This window comes from Balearica regulorum, chromosome 11 (assembly GCF_011004875.1).
Source record: "Balearica regulorum gibbericeps isolate bBalReg1 chromosome 11, bBalReg1.pri, whole genome shotgun sequence".
Taxonomy (NCBI): domain Eukaryota; kingdom Metazoa; phylum Chordata; class Aves; order Gruiformes; family Gruidae; genus Balearica; species Balearica regulorum.
This window is the reverse complement of record NC_046194.1, coordinates 2406922-2426619: the sequence shown is the minus strand read 5'-3', so window position 1 is coordinate 2426619 and position 19698 is coordinate 2406922. Positions and strand designations below refer to the sequence as shown.

The 19698-nt window shown below is 45.0% G+C and overlaps 1 protein-coding gene across 3 annotated transcripts; it reads right to left on the bottom strand.

The window, feature by feature from the left end:
• Positions 1 to 1408: 1408 nt before the first annotated feature.
• LOC104633684 (transmembrane protein 182) lies at positions 1409 to 17763 on the bottom strand. 3 transcript variants are annotated; one of them, XR_012837218.1, is made up of 6 exons: positions 17491 to 17763; positions 14784 to 14901; positions 12627 to 12725; positions 9895 to 10032; positions 1648 to 2257; positions 1409 to 1570 (listed from the first exon to the last, which is right to left on the bottom strand). XR_012837218.1 is itself a non-coding variant. In XM_075763044.1 (5 exons), the coding sequence occupies exons 1-5, from the start codon at positions 17641 to 17643 to the stop codon at positions 2028 to 2030; spliced, it is 738 nt and encodes a 245-aa protein (XP_075619159.1). In that variant the 5' UTR covers positions 17644 to 17763; the 3' UTR covers positions 1409 to 2027. The 3 variants fall into 3 exon arrangements, 2 of the variants coding, with proteins under 2 accessions (XP_075619159.1, XP_075619161.1); XM_075763044.1 differs by having other exon boundaries at positions 1409 to 2257; XM_075763046.1 differs by having other exon boundaries at positions 1409 to 2257; positions 14789 to 14901; positions 17491 to 17661.
• Positions 17764 to 19698: the final 1935 nt, after the last annotated feature.

Below are 19698 nucleotides of genomic sequence, written 5' to 3'. Positions count from 1 at the left end.
ACCCAAAACCTCCATTCGAGAATGATTCAAAAAGTCATGTGTTTTTCGAAAGAATGATGGAGTTTTAAACTATTGCTTGTTCTAGAGCTGATCCAGAATGAGCAAGTCCCCAGGGACGGTTTACTCCCTAAGGCACGAATGCATGATTAAGCTAAATGTATTCCATAAATGCCTTGATGACATTAAACTAAATTTTTTAAAGAACAGATGGAGAAAGTTAATAAATATTTCATTCTATAATATAAAACTCACTTCTATATTCACAACTTCAGGGATCCTCAGCTTCACAGATATCAATAAGTCTGATGGATTTCTTGCTGCATTCTCATTCTTCTGCCCTGGTGTCTCTTATGGGATCATCATTTCTGCATGCTTGGATTGTTTTATGGGATCAGTGAAAGGCAAGTGACTGTAAATCTTGACCTCTTCTGCTCCTGGATTATATACTTTTATTCTTTGTGACCATAAGTGTTCATCTCTACAAGGAATAGATAATTAAATGACAAAAATTATTCAAAGGGAATTTATAGTGAGAAATTGTCACTTGAAGAACTGGTGGGGCACAGGCATAACCCAAGGAGATATCATGAGAAAAACAGTTTAGAATGACCAAATAAAACACTGAAATATCTGTGTATATGTAAATACATGGAAAATCTATTCAACGGGGGGCGGGGGGGGGCAGGTAACCAACATGATTTTTACTTGTATGTACCAATTCTGCTAAAAAAAAAAATCTATTAATGGAAAACAGTGTGAATTTTGCTTAAGAACTGTAGACCAAGCCTGTTATTCATATGGAAGAACTAATCTTTACATGTGGGAATTACAATTTCTCACTCTACGTATGCCATGAATCCTGTAAAAGAATAATTAGAACTTGCTCCAAAAGGAAAGAAATGCCAGACTTGAGTAATATTTTAGGAAGAGCATTAGCAAACATTCCTATACTGCTTTCTAGAAGAGATTTGCATTACTTTAGTAATTAACTATACTGAGTCAATAGTATGACGTAAACCTTGTGAGATATATGTTTAGCACAGACTATGACATTCGTGAGAAGAGTGTGCATTTTTAGGAAGTTTGATTTAAGTGGGACCACTGCAAACCATCAGACAATGTACACCTGAGCAATGGCAAGAATTTAAAAATATCTAAATGGTGTATAATTTGTCTTTTTGGGGCTGACTCTTGTGCTGCATCTGTAGAAGATCCCACGCTGAGCCACCTGACAGGGTCTACCATAACAAACAAAATAAGAAATATCAATGCTAGTGTTTCCGCTCCCTTTCCCCCAGCTCTGACCATCTTTCAGTTTTTGTGTTGCGAATCTCCACAATGCTGCGTCTGGGGAAAATATTAAACGCATAGTAATGTGATGCTGTAAAGAAATACGAATTAATTCATGTTAGGTTTCATGCCACAGAAACTGGTTTATTCGCTTATTGAAAGTTAGGTTAGGTCCAGGTACATTTCTATCTTCAGAATCAGGGCTTTTAAGGAAAAAAAGTTTCTCATGTTTCCCGACATCCCATTAAAATGGTTGTCCTTTGACGTCAATTAGAGCCAGCTAAAAAAAAAATCATCCTTAATTGCTTTTCAGAAATAGACATTATAGCGTACACCGTCACAGCCAGATTCGATTACCTTTTACAAGAAACAAGGATGCTGGAACGCCATAAAACTCCAGCTCTGCCGAATATGGATGTGGGGCTCCGCTGAGAGCCGCGGGAGCTGCTTTTCACAGCGAAGGCTCTTCCTTGGGCTGCAGAGAAAACTGATGCAAAACCCATAGACACGTCTAAATTTCTCCAGAGTGTAAAAGTGCTGAAGCTGGACGTTCAGCTGGGGCTGGTTTGGGACTGACAGGGGTTGGACGCTCAGTGCTCCATCCCTGCCTCCATGTACGAGCGAGTGTGATCATGCACCTATGCTGACAATTATAGCTACAAAAAGGATCAAAACTTGTGTATGTTTCATTACAAGGAGCATCACCAATTTTCTTAAAAGCCTTCTCCAAATTTGTCTTACTCCAGGGACTCCATAATGTCTCTGCCGATCAGGTAGAAGAGGAGTCCGGAAAGTAAAGCCAGGGGCACCCCCGCTGCGGCGAACATGAACGACCACCCGTAATACACGTGCACGGGTACGTCGTCCGTGCACATCTCGCTTCTCTCCAGAAGGATGTACTTCTGAAAGTCAGCGACAAACTCCTTCCACATCACGAAGAGAAATATGAGCAGGAGAAATAAGGCTCCTGGAAAAAGAGACAAAGGTGAGTTATTCTTTGCGTATGAAGAAACACAGAAATAAAATCAAGAAAAGATTGCAACAGATTTCCACTTATTCTGGCAGGTCCTTTGAGCCAAAACTTAGCATTGCAGAATTATTATCCATGACGTTGGTCTGCAGGTTTCCATGAAAGCCAAGCCCACTCGCCATGGGAGAGACCCACACCACCGTGACCGGGTCCTGCCAGGAGGACCCAGGTGGGTTGTTTTGCCTTTTTTTTATTTTTAATTTGCCTGAGATGAGTGAGAAGGAGAGACTAAGACTTACATTTTCCTTTTTTTTTTTTTCCTACCCTTCCAAGTAGTGTCACATCCAATTTCCACCAGAAATGCAAACATACGTGGATCATTCCTGCTGATGGCAAGTGTTATCTAGCAGCGAACCTGCTACCCCCAGCACCAGCGCAAGCAGAGCCCGTGCAGACGCTGGAGCGGCTGCTGCAGCTCGTGGCAGATCATCTCCACGTCTTGTGTTACCTTTCCTGAAACCGAGCTGTGCAACCAAGTATTAAAACACATGGCAAGGAGTACAGACGATCCCATTTTGCAGAAAAATAACACATAATAGAGTGGAAAAGGGATGTAGCTGTGAGATATTAATCTCAGATGGGCTACTAAATAACAGAATAATAAAAAGAATAATAAACAGCTTATACCATGAGGCTAGAAAGTCTTTTTATGGCACAGCATCGGCAAGCGAGACCTCCTGTGCCCTCCCCTGCAGCCAGACGGGAGGAGAGCCGAGCTCACACGCAAGTCTGGTCAGCATCCCGCTTCGAGAGGGTCCGCTCTCCTCGGAGCCTCCCGAGCCTTGCAGGATTCTGCGACCCAAATAGCAGCTCTCCCGTGAGACCCCGCCATCTCATATTTCCAGACGCATACCCGTCGGAGGTCAGCGTTCGCAGGAAGAGCTCGGTCACATCTGAAAAGCACGTGGTGAACAGGCACCTCCCGGCCCTGGCGCAGCCCCCAGCGGGTTTGGGGGGGTTGGTGCTTTAATAGGAACCTCCTTTCCCCAAAATTCAAAGTGACAGTGGTCGGAGGCGGCAGGTCTGGCTCCCCCGTATGAAGCAGATGACAAAAACTAGAGTGGCCCCAATATTATTTACTGTGTCGCATTAAAGAATATATATAGTGCATTTTAAAGTCAACATACATTAAAACTAAATAGTGACGGTGTGATGACAGATCTGAAAGCACGTCAGTAATATCTGATCTTGCTACTTCACAGCTAGAAGCAGGCTATTTTTAAATGATGCTGTATAACATATAGATATATGCACATACACACACACATATGAAAGAAATACATCACAGATTATAATATTTTTATAGTAGAAGTGAACAGTTTGAAATTAATTTAGTTGACAAGTTACCACGCAGTTCTGCGGATGTGTTGTGGCTTCTGCTGGATTTAATTTCTCCCCTTGCAATTTTTAAATCAAAGGTAGCATATACTATATTTAATTATTCTTCCTGGCAGCTTATACACTACAGAAATCCAGCTCCCATGCTAAGCAATGGAAGCGGGTAAAGCTCAACATTGATGTATCTGCTTAGCGATGGTGGTTACCGAGCCCTCGGCCAGAGAAAACATCTCAGTGTTTAACTGTGTTTCTGTTTTTCATGGCTATAAGCACATCTGCTGCTACAAACCTCCGCTTCACGTCTTGTACCAAACCCGAGATTTGTGTGAAGGCATAGAGGGTTCAAAGTCCTCGCTGCGTGTTACATAGAAGTCGAAGCTACTCATCATAAGCTGTCGCATCTATTAAACTGCCTCCTATGCCCTAAGACTGCAAGTTGATTCTTAATAATCAAAAAATTGGTGTAACCATACGAATATACTTTCCGTCACCACACGCTGTTATTTCAAGCCGCTCTCCCTCACACGGAGAAGTCCTCACGTTTGCTGGAGAGGCAGGCTAGGAGTTAAATAGCAGCTGTTGTAACATTTGCATGTTCATTGAGATTTTGATACCACTTGAAATTAAGTGCACAAATAAATATTTTACACTTAATATGATAGTTGTATGATTAAAATACCAATTATTCTACTATAAGAAAGCGATTGCATGTTTAAATAGTCACATGTCCTTTACAGAATACAATATATTGATAAGAAGGCAATTAAGTCTTTATTACTGATGTAATTTAAAATTAAATTAATTAGATAGCAACTGAACCTTGAAAAGTGCTCTTTTAAAGATCAATTTCTATTTCATTAACTTATAATACCTACCGTAAGAGATGCAAATAAAAACGGAGCAGGGGGGTTGCGCTGAGTTGTCCCAGGACAATTTAGATGGCCTAAGCCTCATTTACGGATTAAATCAGATTAAAACCCACCAGTTCTCACTGAGGAGGGTGCGGGGAAGACCCGTGAGCCGGTGCCACCATCCCCGAGCTCGCCAGGAGAAGCACCGAGTCTCAATACGGAAGGATTTATTATTAAACAGGTACTGGAGGTGACAACACGACCACGGCATCTAAATTAAGAACGTTTTCACACTCTGGGAAAATGACAGGAAAATGTGAAGTAAGCAGCCTTCTTCCCTGGAATAATTACAGCCGAGTGGCGAGGAGTCCCTGGGATTTACACCGTCTCCTCGGTGAGAAAAGAAAATCAAAAGGGCAGGTGGAGCCGCAGAAGGACGGTGGGAGTGCAGGAGGGGCAGCGCACTGAAAACTGTTCAGCAAAAAAAAAAACCACTTACTTGGAGCAATCACAAGCATTCATGAAACTCCCTAAAATTTGTCATCATTTTAGACATGAGGAGACTCTTCATAATGAGGGTATCAGGGTGTTTCACTCTCATATTGCCAAAGTGTTTGGCATTGGTGTTTTAAAATGTCATTATTTTATTTTGGATTTTTCATCCTTTGAACAAGTGTCACTTTACCACCTCCTTTTGGGGGCTTTTAGACTCAGCCACAGCAGAAAGACATCTTCGTTCCCTGCCAGCCCCAAACTGCTTTTTATGTAGAGACAGATTTCTTCCTGCCTTGGGGCAGCAAGATGAAAAACTGGAAAATAATAATCTCATTTTCTGCCCAAGGAACGAGCCTGGCATCAGCACGCGCACCTGAGACATGGGATGTGTGTTGGGTTTGGGTAAGTGTAAGTGAAGACCTCATCAAACCGGCCCATCCCCACACTCCTCTCTGCATCCCTGCGGTTTCTACCACTGGAAAATTAGCCAAGTGATCTCTCTCTTTCTCTCCCTTTTCCCTCTTTGCCTCCATTCATTAGCATGGTATGGAAAAAATTAACTGCGAAACTCCGTCTCAATGCTGATGAGGTCAACGGCATCTTCTGGGGAGGGACTAATTGCAAGAAAAATTGAAGTGGGGTATTAAATCTTTCTCCTTCGTACACTGCTAACTGCAGGACAAGGAACCAAGTCGCTCCGTCTCCCCCTCCCAGGAGAGCTGCACCATCGTTGTGAGTAAATTGGAGTTGGGCTTTTCCTTTTTCTCTCACTTTATATCCTTGTGACACCTTTATAGCTGCTAATTGTAGGGACAGGTGAGTGAACTCAATCTTTACCTCTTATTCTGTGGAAGCTAGTGAACTTTCGTGTAATCTGCTAATTACGAGAAAAATGAACTTTGACTCGTTCGCCTTTCTCACTAGTTGCCCGTTAAGGATGTTAATAACGAGGAAATGGAGGGGTGACCTTCAGCTGCATTTCCATAACTGTCAGCCTTTACCGCGCTTGGGGAGCCTGAGGTTGCCAAAGCGCTTGATTTGGGAAGAGGAATCTAAGCACAAAATTCAGCACTTTTGGTCATAGGGCTGGCCCTTTTTTTTAATGCGTTTGGCTCACACTGAAGAACAGGTTGATCCGAGCACACACCATGTCCTCTGGCAGGACCACGACACGGCTCCAAAAGCGGAGGAGAGGCTTTGTGCTGCCTTTGCCGCTGGAAACAGCCCGTGGCCACAGACGGACCACGTCCCCTGCGGCCGCGGGATGCTGCGAGCACATCCTCGTGTGCGCCACGCAAGCGGGGATGCTGCAGAGACAGCACCGGGACCGCAGCGGCTGGAAGAAGCGTAGACTGTACATGGTTCATCACGTATCTGTGCTTTCCAGCGCAAGGCGAGCTGGCCACCAGCTCCTCTCGAGGTTGTTTAACATTACCTGGGGCACGTATCCTTATCGTTTGCTTTGAAAACTCAACACACACTCGCGTTTTGCCTGTCCGCTCCCTCCAGAGCAGCCTCCTCACCCCTGAGCAAGCCACCAGCCTGAGCTCAGGTCATTTTTTTCACTTGAGCCTACAGCTATGCAGCTGGTCTGAATGTCTTAGGCCAGCACAGCAAGCTCAGCGAGTGCCCTAGGTCTGGACGAAACATGCGCTCGCTTCTAGGCTTGGTCACTAAAGCGCCCAAAGGAAATGAAAACCGAGGAGCACAAGCACAGAAAACTGAGGAGCACAAGCAAATTTGTCTCAGCAATTCAAACATTTTCCAGAAGCTGCAGCGCAGCGTTCACCCAGCCCTCTTGGTGACATTGTAGAGATAATTAATCATATTGTCATCTGACTATTGAAACAAGGGGACCATTAGTCACCAGACAGTATCTGCCTCCCCCTTGCAACCGCCGAAGCTCAGTCTAAGCTGGCAAACGTTAGGAGGAAAGCGGCACTCCGGCTATTTGCTCATGCAATTTGGGTGCTTTAGGGAGCAGGCTGGCAAGGATAACTGCTCAGCTGGGGCATTAGATGTGCAAATGCAAGCAGCAGCAAATGTCAGATGGGCTCAAGTCACTCAGCAGAGGAAATCAAGGGGGATGTCTCCGGTCCTTTGAAAGGGGTCTCGGAAACGCCACCCACAGAGCACTACATTTGTTACGGTAGCTGGCGGACGATCAGATTTATCCTCTTGAAAGTACAGTAAATAAAAGGCATCTCAGAGAGGAAACCCAAAGGGATCTAATTGAGCGATAACAATCTTCACCGTTAGGTGTTGAATTCCCCCCGGCGACGGAGGGGCACACGTCACTCCTCAAGATCACGTCAGGCTGGTTATCCATAGATGTGCTCGGGAGTGCGTTTGCACCAATAATCTCTTTAGAGCCTTTCAGTGGCAAACGTTGCATCATTTTGCAACGATTAACCATGGCCGTGATTTCATGACCTCAGGGTGGGCTGCTACCAAAAGGGGCAGAGGGAGTTTATGGACAGAATGAAGTTGCCTATAAAGGATGCCCTGAGAGGCCGTGATGCCCCATCTCACCATCCGACTGCCAGACCACGTTCCCACTCTACAAATTGCCAGCATTTTCACACTTCCTCAAGGAGAGATCATTTCTGCGAGGGAGGTTAATTAACACTGACCCGCGGGCCATGATTAGAAGACAAGACGCACTTTCTCCTGTGTCGTCTCTCCGCATCCCACTATCCAAAGGAAGGAAACAGCTAGGCATTGAAGCTGTATTAAATCTATTGTTCCTACTGCTTAGCAGAATAATGCAAAATATTTTTAGAAGGGATAACAAAAAAATAACCACGGAGGGCTGCATCCTGAATCCATCAGGAAGCCAGTGCCAAGAAGGATCCAGAGTCTGGGTTCAGGATACCCCTCCCGAAAAAAAAGAAAATAGGATCAGCTGAAACTCTCAGGAAACTTTGCTGAAAAAAAAAAATTGCATTCTCCTAGCTATCCTTTAAATTGAAAATTTAGCAGGAATTATCTTCCAGCTGAACTCGTTCCTCCTAATGACAGTTAATAACAATGATTGCTGTTCAGATTGAAACTGCTTTAATACAAACTTTGATTTAAACAGGAGCATCTTTGTCCAATGCCAAGAGGTTTACGTGATACATAATCAGCTCTTCTAAAAGGTGTCAAATTCTATGCCCCAGCCTTTTAATCAAGCAGTAGTCAAATAAAGTGCAAAAACAATGAAAAAAATGGAATACAGTGATTCAATATTACTCGACACCCTTTTCTGCGTGATATTTTGTTTATCTGGCCAGTGTCAGAAGGTCATCCATCTGAGTTTTTCGATTTGGGCTCAAAGTTGAGTGTTCTGAAGAAGTAGGTCTTCAACTGAGGTAGCCAGAGTGTCACATCTGAGAGGATTCAAATATTTGGCCCTACTCTGAGAAGAAGAGACGACTTCAATGCACACACATGTCAAGTGGCCATCACTACACAGTAGAAGGCATTGGTACCCAATGGAGATCAGATAGCAAGCCGTCTTGCATTCCCAAATGAAATCCATGTGTGTAAAACCACATGAAACTTTCTTTTGGAAAAATGAAACCCAACTAAGCATTTATTAAACTCTATAAGAGAGAGCGAGAAGCAGATACCCACAGGCTTGCTGCCCTCGCTTCAATAACTGAAGACCTAGAGGCAAATGGAAAATTGGACAAAACGCAAAGCGAATTAGCAGAGACAGGTAGGTCCACATCGATTCAGTGCCTTCCAGAGTTTTTAGACAAATAGATAGATGCCATCTAGCTTCATTTTAACAAGCAGCTCAGCTGGCGTCGCGTGGTTAATTATTAGTACATCTGGAGGAGACACAGATTAGGAGAGGAGCTATGAAATGGATGGGGAGCTAAATAACAATGGGAAAAGAGTAAAAGGTAATAATAGCAGGGCATAGTGAGATTGGAAGGTGTTTAGGTGGAGCTCCTCCAGGATGAGTGTTGGGACCTTTCTTGTTAAATATTCTCATGAATGTTTTCAGCCCTAAAAAACTTGGGCACCAGTCAAAGCCCAAACTGGGAGCAAAGACACCGGCTCGTGGCTGATTCATGCTGTGTACGAGGAAGCAGGACCGGGTGCAGGATCTGTAATTAAGCGGTGGTTTTTCAGAGACAGGCCTGACTTCATTACGGAGTTCTTCACTTGGCACGGCTCAGCTGAGCTCCAGCCTTCAGCTGCTTGACTCGTAAAAAAAGCTTTTTTCTGAGTTTGAGTCACTGTTATAATTCAAGTATTTCTACTAGTTAAGCCACTTATTCCTTCTCAAATACAGAAAAGGAAAAAGCCCAAGTGATAATTCAGTGGAATCATCTGTAATGGTAGTGGGAATAATGAATAAATGCCGATTTTTAATTCATTTTCCTGCTGTGCCACCACTTTATCTTTTCAGGTTTTATTAAGCCAGCCCTCCCATTTTGAATCGCCGGGTATGCCTTTCATCGCTCAGCGGGTTTCCAGCTCTACCAGATGTTAACAGCAGAGACAGGAGAGGCCCAAATGCAAAGACTGACTTAGGGGAAGAGAGCGTGGCTGATTGCTGCCCAGGGTTAATGCAGCTGCGGACGTTACTAAAATAAAAGGCTCTGCTCCTCTGGGTTGCATGGCGGGGGCGGGGGGGGGGGAGGAAGTATTTTTTCCAAACCCCAGCCTCCCTAGGACTAAGGACTATCTTGCTAAAGCTTGACTGAGCATTGAGGTTTAATTCCAGTGGGGGAAGAGGGAAATCATTTACTCTGAGTCAGCGCAGCTCCCATCAGAGCCCCCATGCCCCCCCCAGCAGCATCTCCCCGCCCCCCCCCCCCCCCAGATGCACACACGAAGCGGAGCACGGCCGCTGCGTTCCTGCCCTGGCCATATCCCCTTCCCGATGCTTACCCGAGGCGAGGAGGAATCCGCCTCCAACTTTGTAGGACCGGGGGCTGACGAAGGGCACGCCGCACACCAGCAGCAGCCCTCCCACCAGCCCGGCGGCGACGGCCAGCATGATGAACGCCGTCCAGAAGCCTCTGTACACTGCACGGTTAAAAAGAGTAAAGTCAGGGGAAAAGAGAGGATAAGCGGTTTTCTTCAGTCCACGCTTAACTCCTGCTTCAGCACCGTTATAAGCGATAACCTACAACGCTGCTCGTGTTAGGCAGAGCCGGAGCTCCTGCTTTGCTAACTCCCTGCCGCGGCATGGGTTGCAACGTGCCTGGAACCGGTGCAAGTTCAGGTTGAATGTCGTGCCCTACATAATGGGATTGGAATGAGAACAAGGGGGTGGAAGGGTTTGCCAGGGAAGCACGCCACAAAAGGGGGTGAGAGCAAAGGACACCGTGCTTAGCTGTGCCTGTGGGGGATGGACGAGCTTGGCAAGAAAGGAAAGAAAATAGAGATGGAATTTGGAGAGATGGAATCAGACCACATCTTTGTTCCATTTTAATTAACACTTACAGGAGGTGCCAGGTTCCCAGTTTAAAATAAAGGTGGTTTTTGTTAGCAGGACTGCAGGGAAAAACGGGAGCTCATGATTTCCCCCATTAATGGCCTTGCTTGACTCCAAGTAAGAGACCAGGGCAAGAGAGCAGCTGCCTCTTCATCCACGGAATTTGGGGGTTTTGCTGTGACTTCATACAACCACGCCAGCCGGAGCCGAGCAAGCTTGCGTCCATCACATCCCACAGGATGGGACGTAGCCCACTAATTTCAGTCTCCTGGCAGCCAAGTCTCTTCCAGTCACTGTCCTAAACCTTGGCCAGAGGTGGTGGTCTTCAGGCAGACCCCCTCTGATACTCCGCTCCCCCTGCGTCTCGCTCTGCCTGTTGTTTTTCAGAAGTGCTAGTTAAAGAGATTTAAGCTGAGCACGAGCAAATGGGTAATGCTGAAATGATTCACACTTGAAAGAAAAATGATACAGAGAAGATGCGTTTTGCTCATTTGAAACCATTTTGTCAGGAGAGCCACTTAGGGAGAGATAAGTATCTTGAACTCTCCAAAAACCACAGAATTCATTTTCATGTTTAACCTCCCGTCACCCGTTTCTCTCAGGGAGGCTAAGAGGATGCAGATAAGGCAGAATTATCTCTGGAGCAGGTAATAGCTGGAGGACCCCTCTTCTTGGACAGCCTCCTGTTTTGTCAGCATTTGCATACGAGGATGGACTGGTTTGAAATAAAATGAGCATTAACGACAGAAGTGTCTGCTCTCTGCAGCCGCCCGAATGCTTCGCAGAGGTGTTGGTGCAGCAGAGGAGCCCTAAATGTGGGTGCTGAGACATCCCCGTCTCCCCGGGGATCATAGCGGGGTGGGTGCCTGCAGAGCCCCGCAGCACCCCGGGGTGCAGCCCCCGCACAGAGCCCGTCCCCTGCACCTTCCCGTCCCGAAGGCCGTTTCTGAGAGGCAGCTGGAGAGGGTTTCATAGCAAGGGCTGACAGGCAGGGACAGATGCATCCAGGGCCCTTTATTTAGTACGGAAAAAAATAGTGTGTTTATCAGCGAGATCATTCAGAAACTAGACATCGTGCCTGCCTGTCCTAAGCAGAAAAATCCCATCGCTTAACCCGCTTGTTTGCTGCACACAGCCTGCAACGGGCTCCTCCTTCTACCATCGACAGGTCCCTCGTATCCATTTTACACTGCGGCATGTTCCCCGAGGCAGGAATCTTGCACAGCACAGCAAAAGAAACTAGCTGCTCTCCCTCACACGCTCCTACTGACAATATATTTTTTTTTTAAATTAATTCCTCTTTAAAATAAAAATAAAAATAAAAAAGGTACTGCTAAAGGCTAAGGAAAAGGTCAAGATGTTTGTTTATGCAGTATGCCTGCCCCAGATCCCCAGAGGCAACGCAGAGTGATGCACACTATTTAAAGAAATCAATTCATTTCAAAAAAGATCATTGAATTAATTCTAGCTGCTGCCACCAATTTAGCAAATTAAAATTCCTAACAGCAGCTGATTCATTAAAGAACTCTGAAAATACAGAGAAACATAAATAAAAAGGGAATCAGTTGAAAGGAGAGCTCTCCAACTGTGTCATATTCAGTGTATTAAAAATAAGCCAGTCACTTACGCGGATCTCCTAACTATTTGGTCTTTAACTGATTTTTCCGGTGTTTGTTTATTTTGTCTTGCAACAAATCAACACTAGAGTCCTCCCAGGAAGCCAGAGTCTGGAAACGAGTCAGCACTGGGCTGCCACAAGCCTGCAGCCCAGGAGAAATTATTTTTCTTGCTTGCCCGCAGGGTCTGGATTTGGCCATGGGGCTGAAGCCCTTTGCCTCCAAGCTCCTACCAGCGAGCAAGAAGGTGGGAGAAGGGAGAGGTTGGATCCAGCATCCTCCCTTGCTCATAGGAGTAGGCACCGCGCACCGGTGGGTGGGTGCATGGCTCATGGCCAGGCATGGCTGGCTCTGGAGGACAGAAGACGTAGGAGAACATCTGGATGTGCTCACGGCTTGGGGCAGTCAACTACGCAAGGCCATTTTGTAAAGGAGCTTTCCAAAAGTCTCGGCCATGCTCGGCCACATGCATTTCCAGCGGGACAACGACAGCACTGACACACGTCGTAAATCTCTGCCCGATCGCTTGGGAAAGGAGCTGCTGGGGGAGCAGGGAAGAAACTCACCTGCGGTTGTGTCGTAGGAAGGATGGGGGAAAGGTCCGAGAGCGATGGGCATGGGAAAGAGGTAGCCATGCATGCAGAACTTGGGGTGTGCTTGGCTGGCTGAAAAAGAACAACAACAACAAATCCCTGTTTGCTTTTATTTTCTGCAAAAATTACAGTTATAGTATTCAGATGGCAACGTACTATTCAGCAAAACCTATAAAACCCTCACTGAAATCAGAAGGCTGGGGAGTATAGAAGGATAGTAAATCCTGGTTAGAAAGAAAAAAAAAAAAGAAGAATGATGAGAGAGGAGATATAACAGGATCTGAGACTGCTCCCCCATACATCTTCTCATCTTCATAACCTGAGTCTGAGGTGGACATAAATCACGAAAGAGGGAGCAACTGAAATCAGTGTAAATAATCCCACTGCTGTTTTCATCCAGAAAATGTGTCAGACCACCTGGAAGGGGCAAAAGTATTTGGGTACCAAAACAAGCCACCTTAACAAGACCTCCAGTTTGTGAGAAGGGAAAGCACAATTAGAATGGAAGTGCTCCATCAATATTAATACCAGTGAGGCTTATCATGATTAACGGTAATAGAATGAATGTTAAATGAATTAATTAATGGTTGGCCACTTATTTAAATATGTTCCCCAGCTCAAAGGAACACTTTATAATAGGTGGACATTAGTTCATGCTAAATTGACTATGGAATACCTATTGAATTAATTATTACGTCCATGAGAGCAGCAAATTAATTTGCCATGATCAATCCTATTATAATAAATACCTAAAGAAGTAATACAAATTTGCCAGTTATCAGAAAGAGTCATTTTACTTCAGGTAACGTTATATTGTATCATGTATTTCCATATAATGTAATTAGATAGCAAACTCCCTCTCTCAAGCCTGTCCTCTTTTATCAAAAAATTTCTGTGTGAAAAATCTGATGTTTTTCAGTTGGACAGTGGCAGGAACTGTTCCTGCAAGATTGTACAGGAAACACAGGCCAGGGACTGTGGGACAGCAAAGTCATCTGAAATTTTAATCACTGTGGACTAAATTTATTGTGGGAACCTGCATTATTTGCAGCCAAATGCCCTACGAGATGACCACGCTGCTCCAGACACTCCTAAGTGTCTTTGAGCGGACCGAAGCACCAGCAAGCACAGGGTCTATGCGGTGGTTAAAACCTCTGCAGAACTTATTTCAAATCGCTTTTTTTTATGCCCAGTACTCATCTAGGGCTGTGGCATTCCAGGGAAAGGCTGTCCTCTAATTATCCACCGTGCATTAATGCAGGCGAGCTGGATGCTGGCTCGGACGCCGGCAGGGCTGGTGCCAGGCGTGTTGTGGGGTGGTCTCACTCCTTTGCTCTTTCTGGTGGGAGCACCTGGTTCACTGGGCCAAGACCCCACACTTCACTGCACGTGGGCCACCAGTCAGCACCAACTGGTGTCTCAGAACAGGTTTCACCTCCTCCTTTTTTTTTTTTTTTTTGAAGAGTGAATGTGCTTTCAGGGAAAAAAAAAAAAAGATTTTGCATCCATCTCTGTTTATTCATACGCGTAAATTCAATGACCTTAAAAAGCAAAACAGGCAAGATCTTAAAATAAAGGTCTTGTGTGCTGAAAAGCATAAAAACATGTGGTTACAGCTCTCCATGGCCCACCAGTGCCCACTGCTAGAGGTCCTGAGCACCCAGGGAGACCACATGGGTACACGTCCATCCTTCCCTGTGCTGAAATCAGCAGGAGGTGGGCATGCTCAGCACCCCGATGGCTGAAAACGCTGACAGAAGAGTAATGCCAATGGCCAGGAAAGGTGTGGGCTCAAATTTAGCAGACCTTAGCGGAACACAGACATGAAGAGGTGTGGGGGAACAGTTGTCCTTGCTGGTGGAAACCAACCACTCCATAAGACTTTGTAGGTGGTATATTAAATGGCATCATACATTTCTGTGAAGAACCCTCTGAGAGAAAAATCCAAGTCAAAAAAAGAGCACAGAAAGGGTGAGCCAAGTTCGCTTTTGTGAGAGAGAGACAATGAGAATGAAAAAAAAATTAAATAAAGACAACCATCTCCTCATCCCTGGGAGCCCTTCTTGCGCTCGTTTGCAATTCAAACTGTGAGTGAATGCTGCGGATATGGTGCAGTGGCATCATACTCACTGTACCAGAAGGTCCAGATGGTCTCCGGGTGGCCCTTGCCAAAGAACCAGCACCGCCAGAAGAAGCCCTCATGGTGGAAAGTGAGGATCTCCTTCCTGACCTCTGTTGGCGTTTCAGCCTGCGGAGGAATGAAAACCCAAGCTGATACAGGGATGACCATGGTGAAAAGGTGGAAAGTGTGTATTTTTTGCTTAGAGAGTTGTTGCTTTCATGTGTTTTTGGAGTTTTTTGTTTGTTGTTGCTGGGGTTGGTTTTGGAGGGGGTGGGGAACGCAGAGGCAGCTGCTGCCCTTGACTTTCTGCCGTATCACAGCTACTAAATGTTCTGACACCAAATCGTCCTGCAGACTTTCACTAAACAGCTTCTCCTTTCCCTAAAATCTTTAAACCACTGATGGCCAGAGCTGGGCAGGCATGTCAGGGAGCAGAGCGTTCTGAGTGTATCCCACTTCTTAAACGCTTTCCTTAAGTAAATGGTATTGCTGTTGTAACCAGTACAAAGCAAGCTGATTACCAGGTAAGTAATTTTAGGCGTGATGCAATGCGACAGTTCAGATATCCTTGCTACTCTGCAGGATCCATGTAAGGTCTGGCTTAACCCCAGAAGACAGTCCAACTCTAACATTCCCAGTCATCAGCCCAAAGGTTTTCTTCTTTCTCTTTCTCTGCTGAGCCCAGTGGAAGTTATGCTAAATTTACGTGAGACACAAATTACTCTGTCCACACCAGTCTTCTCACAGGCTGCAACAGGGATGTTGACAATTTTTCCTTTTTTGTGAGTCTACTTCAACCCCCAGACCAGACCGGCGAGCACAAGGTTTAGGTCTTTCCAGAAGGGAGGATATTGCAAAGTTGAGACACGGACTATTTACCAAAAAACTTATTAAAACTGTAACCAAAATCAAATTTAACTTTACCACATAGAGTTTGGTAAAGGATGCATGACTGCTACAAAATTACGTTTTGTGGAGGATGGAGAAACTCCATAGATTGTGAGTAGAAAGGAGACGGGACTCAACGGGGAGCTGCTAGAAGACACTTCCCTCGCCTCAAGGTTTTTATGCATCAAGTTATAACCGCTTCCAGAGCTCTGATCTGATTCTCCTTTTACTTTCAGGGTAAAACACTAGCTATGACAACGGCAACACGCAGCCCTCAAACTTCATCAGCTGGCTGGTTGCTGACATGGTGCGTCTGCGGCACGTTTAATTGCTGCTTGGCAGAGACTCGAGACCATCCTTATCTGTAAGGGACAGGATTTGCCAGTTTAAGAAAGGGCAGAGAAGGTAAAAAACACAGTCTGTTGTACACAACCAGTAACTGAAATAGAAATAATAGAAAGAGTGGCTGAAAGAGAAATAAAGTAGCTCAGAGGAAAGAGTAAGGGCCGTTCCTATTTCTGCCTGGCGCTTTTGAAGTCGCTCTGCCTTACTGACAGGCACCCTAGCACTTGGCCAAGAGCGTATCTGAAATGTTTGAGATGTTTATTCATGTCGTGCAGCGCAATGTCTCTAGTCTCACTGATTGCAAAGACAACAGCACAAGCAAAAATCCGGAACAATTAACATTGTCATTTCCCAAGTGCATAAAAACTGAGCGACGCTCCTCTGTCTGTGACTCTGCCATCTCCGGGGCTTTACTGTGCTGCTTTAAACAGCAAAGACAGTGTCTTCTGCCAGGCAGTTTTTCTATCTTAAATATTATTTTTTCAATAGAGGAAGTCATTTGGAAATGTGACTCAAGTGAACAGTGTCCTACATTTGATTATGGGATTCTGAAATGAAAGAAAATATTTCTTGCCGGCATCATGACGCTTACCCAGCGTGACTCACCACACCAGAAAAAAAAAATAATCAAATCTAATTGGATTGAACTTTGAAATAACAAAAAGTCTGCACACAACAAGGATCTTCCTGTCATTTTGTAATTGAAACCACACATTGATCGGCACAAAAACATTTTTGAAGAGTGGGTGGCTCAAGGAACTGATCTGGTTGTTATTTCATTGAAGAGTTAGACAATAGCAAGTGCAGCTAAAGTCAAACTTTTGAAAGGATCTAGAAGCAAGTAAGCAGTTAGCACTAAAATACCAAGTTGTCCTTCAAAAATCACATCTTCTGCTAACTAAAATCCTATATACATTTTAATTTTAAAATATATAGGCCTCCTCTTGTTAGATGGGCAGGAACTCCTGCCTACTCTGCTCTGCATCTGATGTTTGCTTTTGTTTTCCACCTGTGCTGTAGTCATATCACTTCAGATGTAAATGATTGCCAAATCCTGTACTTTAAAATTTGAATTACGTTTAAACGAAGAAATAACTGAGGGAGAAATCTTTTAATGGCAAATATCAGGAGATATCTTTTGTCTTTAGAGGCAAATGCTGTCAACAAGTAAAGCTCTTATGTTTTTGCTTTTCATTCCCTAATGTTTATATCTGCCAGATTACAGAGGTGCTGTCTTAATGTTTCCTAGACGCACTTCACTTCAGTCAAAACGCTAGATACTATGGAAAAGCTGGTTTGGATCTTAAAGTTAGCTCAGGCTGATGTTTTACATTAGCAGGTCACTTTCGATGAGCATAAACATTATCACAGATTAAAAACTGCCAGCACCCAAATTAAAAGTATTTGTGTTCCCTTTAGAGCAAATTATTTAAATAAGTCGACTCTTTCTCTTCTGAAGCAAGGCAAGATTTCAGAGTTTACCTCCCTGGTCTGCAGGGTGCTATTCCCATGCTCAAAGACGCCGCAGGTCTCTGTAGCCAGAAGCCAGTAATCCGTCCCAAAAGCGATAAGGAAGAGCAACACGCCGGTGCCGCCGAGGATCCCGGCTGTGAGAGCAGCTACTCCAGCCTTCATGGGGCAGCGGGTAGGGAGCAGAACTGGAAATCAGAAAAGGAGGAGGAAAACGCTGGAGTTTCCAGGGTCACTGGAAGAGGGGGACGAGAGAAGCGCTATTTTTGGGCACGGAGAAGAATCTCCTCCTGGCTGGTGTGAGTTTCAGTGGGTGGTGGGAACAGGACTAATAAAAGCAGATGACCTGCCGTAACCAAACAGCTGTGGCATTAGGGAACATGACAAATAGCTATTGAGACAGAGCAGGAAGATTTCCAAATAACCATATGGCTGTTCATTTCAGAAGAGCGGTGCAGAGAGCCCTCAGCCTCGGCCGGTCAGGCAGCGTCCATAGGTCATGAGTGGCAACGACGCAGAACTGCCCAGGACACTGGAGAGTTTTTAAAACCTTGTTTGTGCATAAGATTAGCAGAGAGACTGTGCATGGCATGAGCAGGTCTGGACTCGAAGATCTTTACCATGTCGTGGAGTCTGCAGTTTCTGAGATACTGTTAGCCATGTGTGGTATAGAAGTGGCACTTGTGGAATACGCATCTCCTGCATCTCCTGCTGCCTCTGAACAAAACGCTATCGCACCTTTCACACAAAGCAACCCCAGAGATCCAAGCAATAACATTAAAATGTGGGTGATATCTCTTAAATATCTCTTAAAATCTTGTTGCTCTCACAAGTGATGTATCATCCCGTGCAAACACATTTAAATCAGGCAGGTTCACATCTACCTAGACAAGGAGCGTTAAAACCAGGTGTACATACCACTATACCTAGAGCATCTTGCTGTGCAGTTGCAGAAGGATGTTCTCTCTCATGCCACAGAAGAGCGGACTATATAGCATCCATACCCCTCCCACTGCCCAAGCCTGCTCTGGAAGAAGCGTCTCATGGGGACGAGGACATTCCTGCATGGAATTTCATTGCCATTTGGTTCATAATGTTTTTGTCTTCTGCTGGAGCATCTGCTGCAGATCACTGCCAGGAACAGGATGCCAGACTAGGAAAATTATAATTTCTGTAGGACAATAACTGTATTCCCGTGACATGCCAGGAGTCTGGGGGAGGAAATTTAAATTACAGCGAAAATTCAAGTTCTGATTTTCCAACCTTAGCCTAAGTCATGACCTGTTCTAAAAAGGGGGATAAATGAAGATGTTGACGTCCTTATCTTATGGGATTTTGTGTTGCCAAATTAATTTCTGAATCAATTTAATAGTTAAACTTAACCATGCACATATGGGTATTGCAGAGAAACTGCACACTGGTTAGGGAAACTGGAGAGACTTTGGTAAAATTTTGACTACACTTCTAGCCAACTGTTGAGGCATATGGACTGATGAATGTGCTTGTTCTTCTATGAGCACAATAGACTTTAAATTATAATAATTTATTCTACTCTCTGCATTGCTCTTTCTTAAATATTGCAAACTGGAATAGTTTTTAAATAATACATTAGACCTCTCTTTCTCACTGTCAGAGCTGCTGTTTGTTTAACCTGACGGCGAGCACGTGAGGCATCTGGTAGGATCCAGGAAACAGGTCCCTGCCCATAAAAGTCTCCTCATTGACATGTGGAGAAAGGAAAGGTGGGAGAGGTTGCAGACTTACCATCATGCAAGGTCCAAACTCATCCACAGTCACCGCAGCCCCGTTAGAGCCAGAGCAGCACTGCATGGCGCAAGAGTGCAAGGAGGGCAGAAGATGTCATTGCATCTGGCATGGTGCGGCAGATGGTGGGCGAGCAAGGCAAGAGGGAGCTGCAGGACAGAGCCAACGGGTTGTCTCAAAGGTTAGGTTTACATCTTGGTCGCTAAAATGGAAGAATGCCTCCTGATGTTAGTATAACGAGATGGAAGTCCTCACGGCAGGGCTGAACGCTGCTCTCGCGGGCAGAGACATCATTGCGCAGCCTTCAAACAGGGAGCAGTGGAAGTGCATCTGATGGGACAGCTGCGGTACAAAGGCCATTTTCAGGGAAGTGAAAATATGTTTCATGTCTCCAGCCTGCTTAACCATTCCTTTTCTTCCAAGCACGCTACTTAGTCAGGTAAGGGAGAGGAGAAA

Excerpts from the sequence above, each read along its gene's own strand:
- LOC104633684 (XM_075763044.1), bottom strand. The coding sequence starts at position 17,643 with ATGAAGGCTGGAGTAGCTGCTCTCACAGCCGGGATCCTCGGCGGCACC. Across the intron at positions 10,033-12,626 it reads TTCCTACGACACAACCGCAG|TGTACAGAGGCTTCTGGACG; the intron begins GTGAGTTTCTTC and ends TTAACCGTGCAG. Across the intron at positions 2,258-9,894 it reads CGGATTCCTCCTCGCCTCGG|GAGCCTTATTTCTCCTGCTC; the intron begins GTAAGCATCGGG and ends CTCTTTTTCCAG.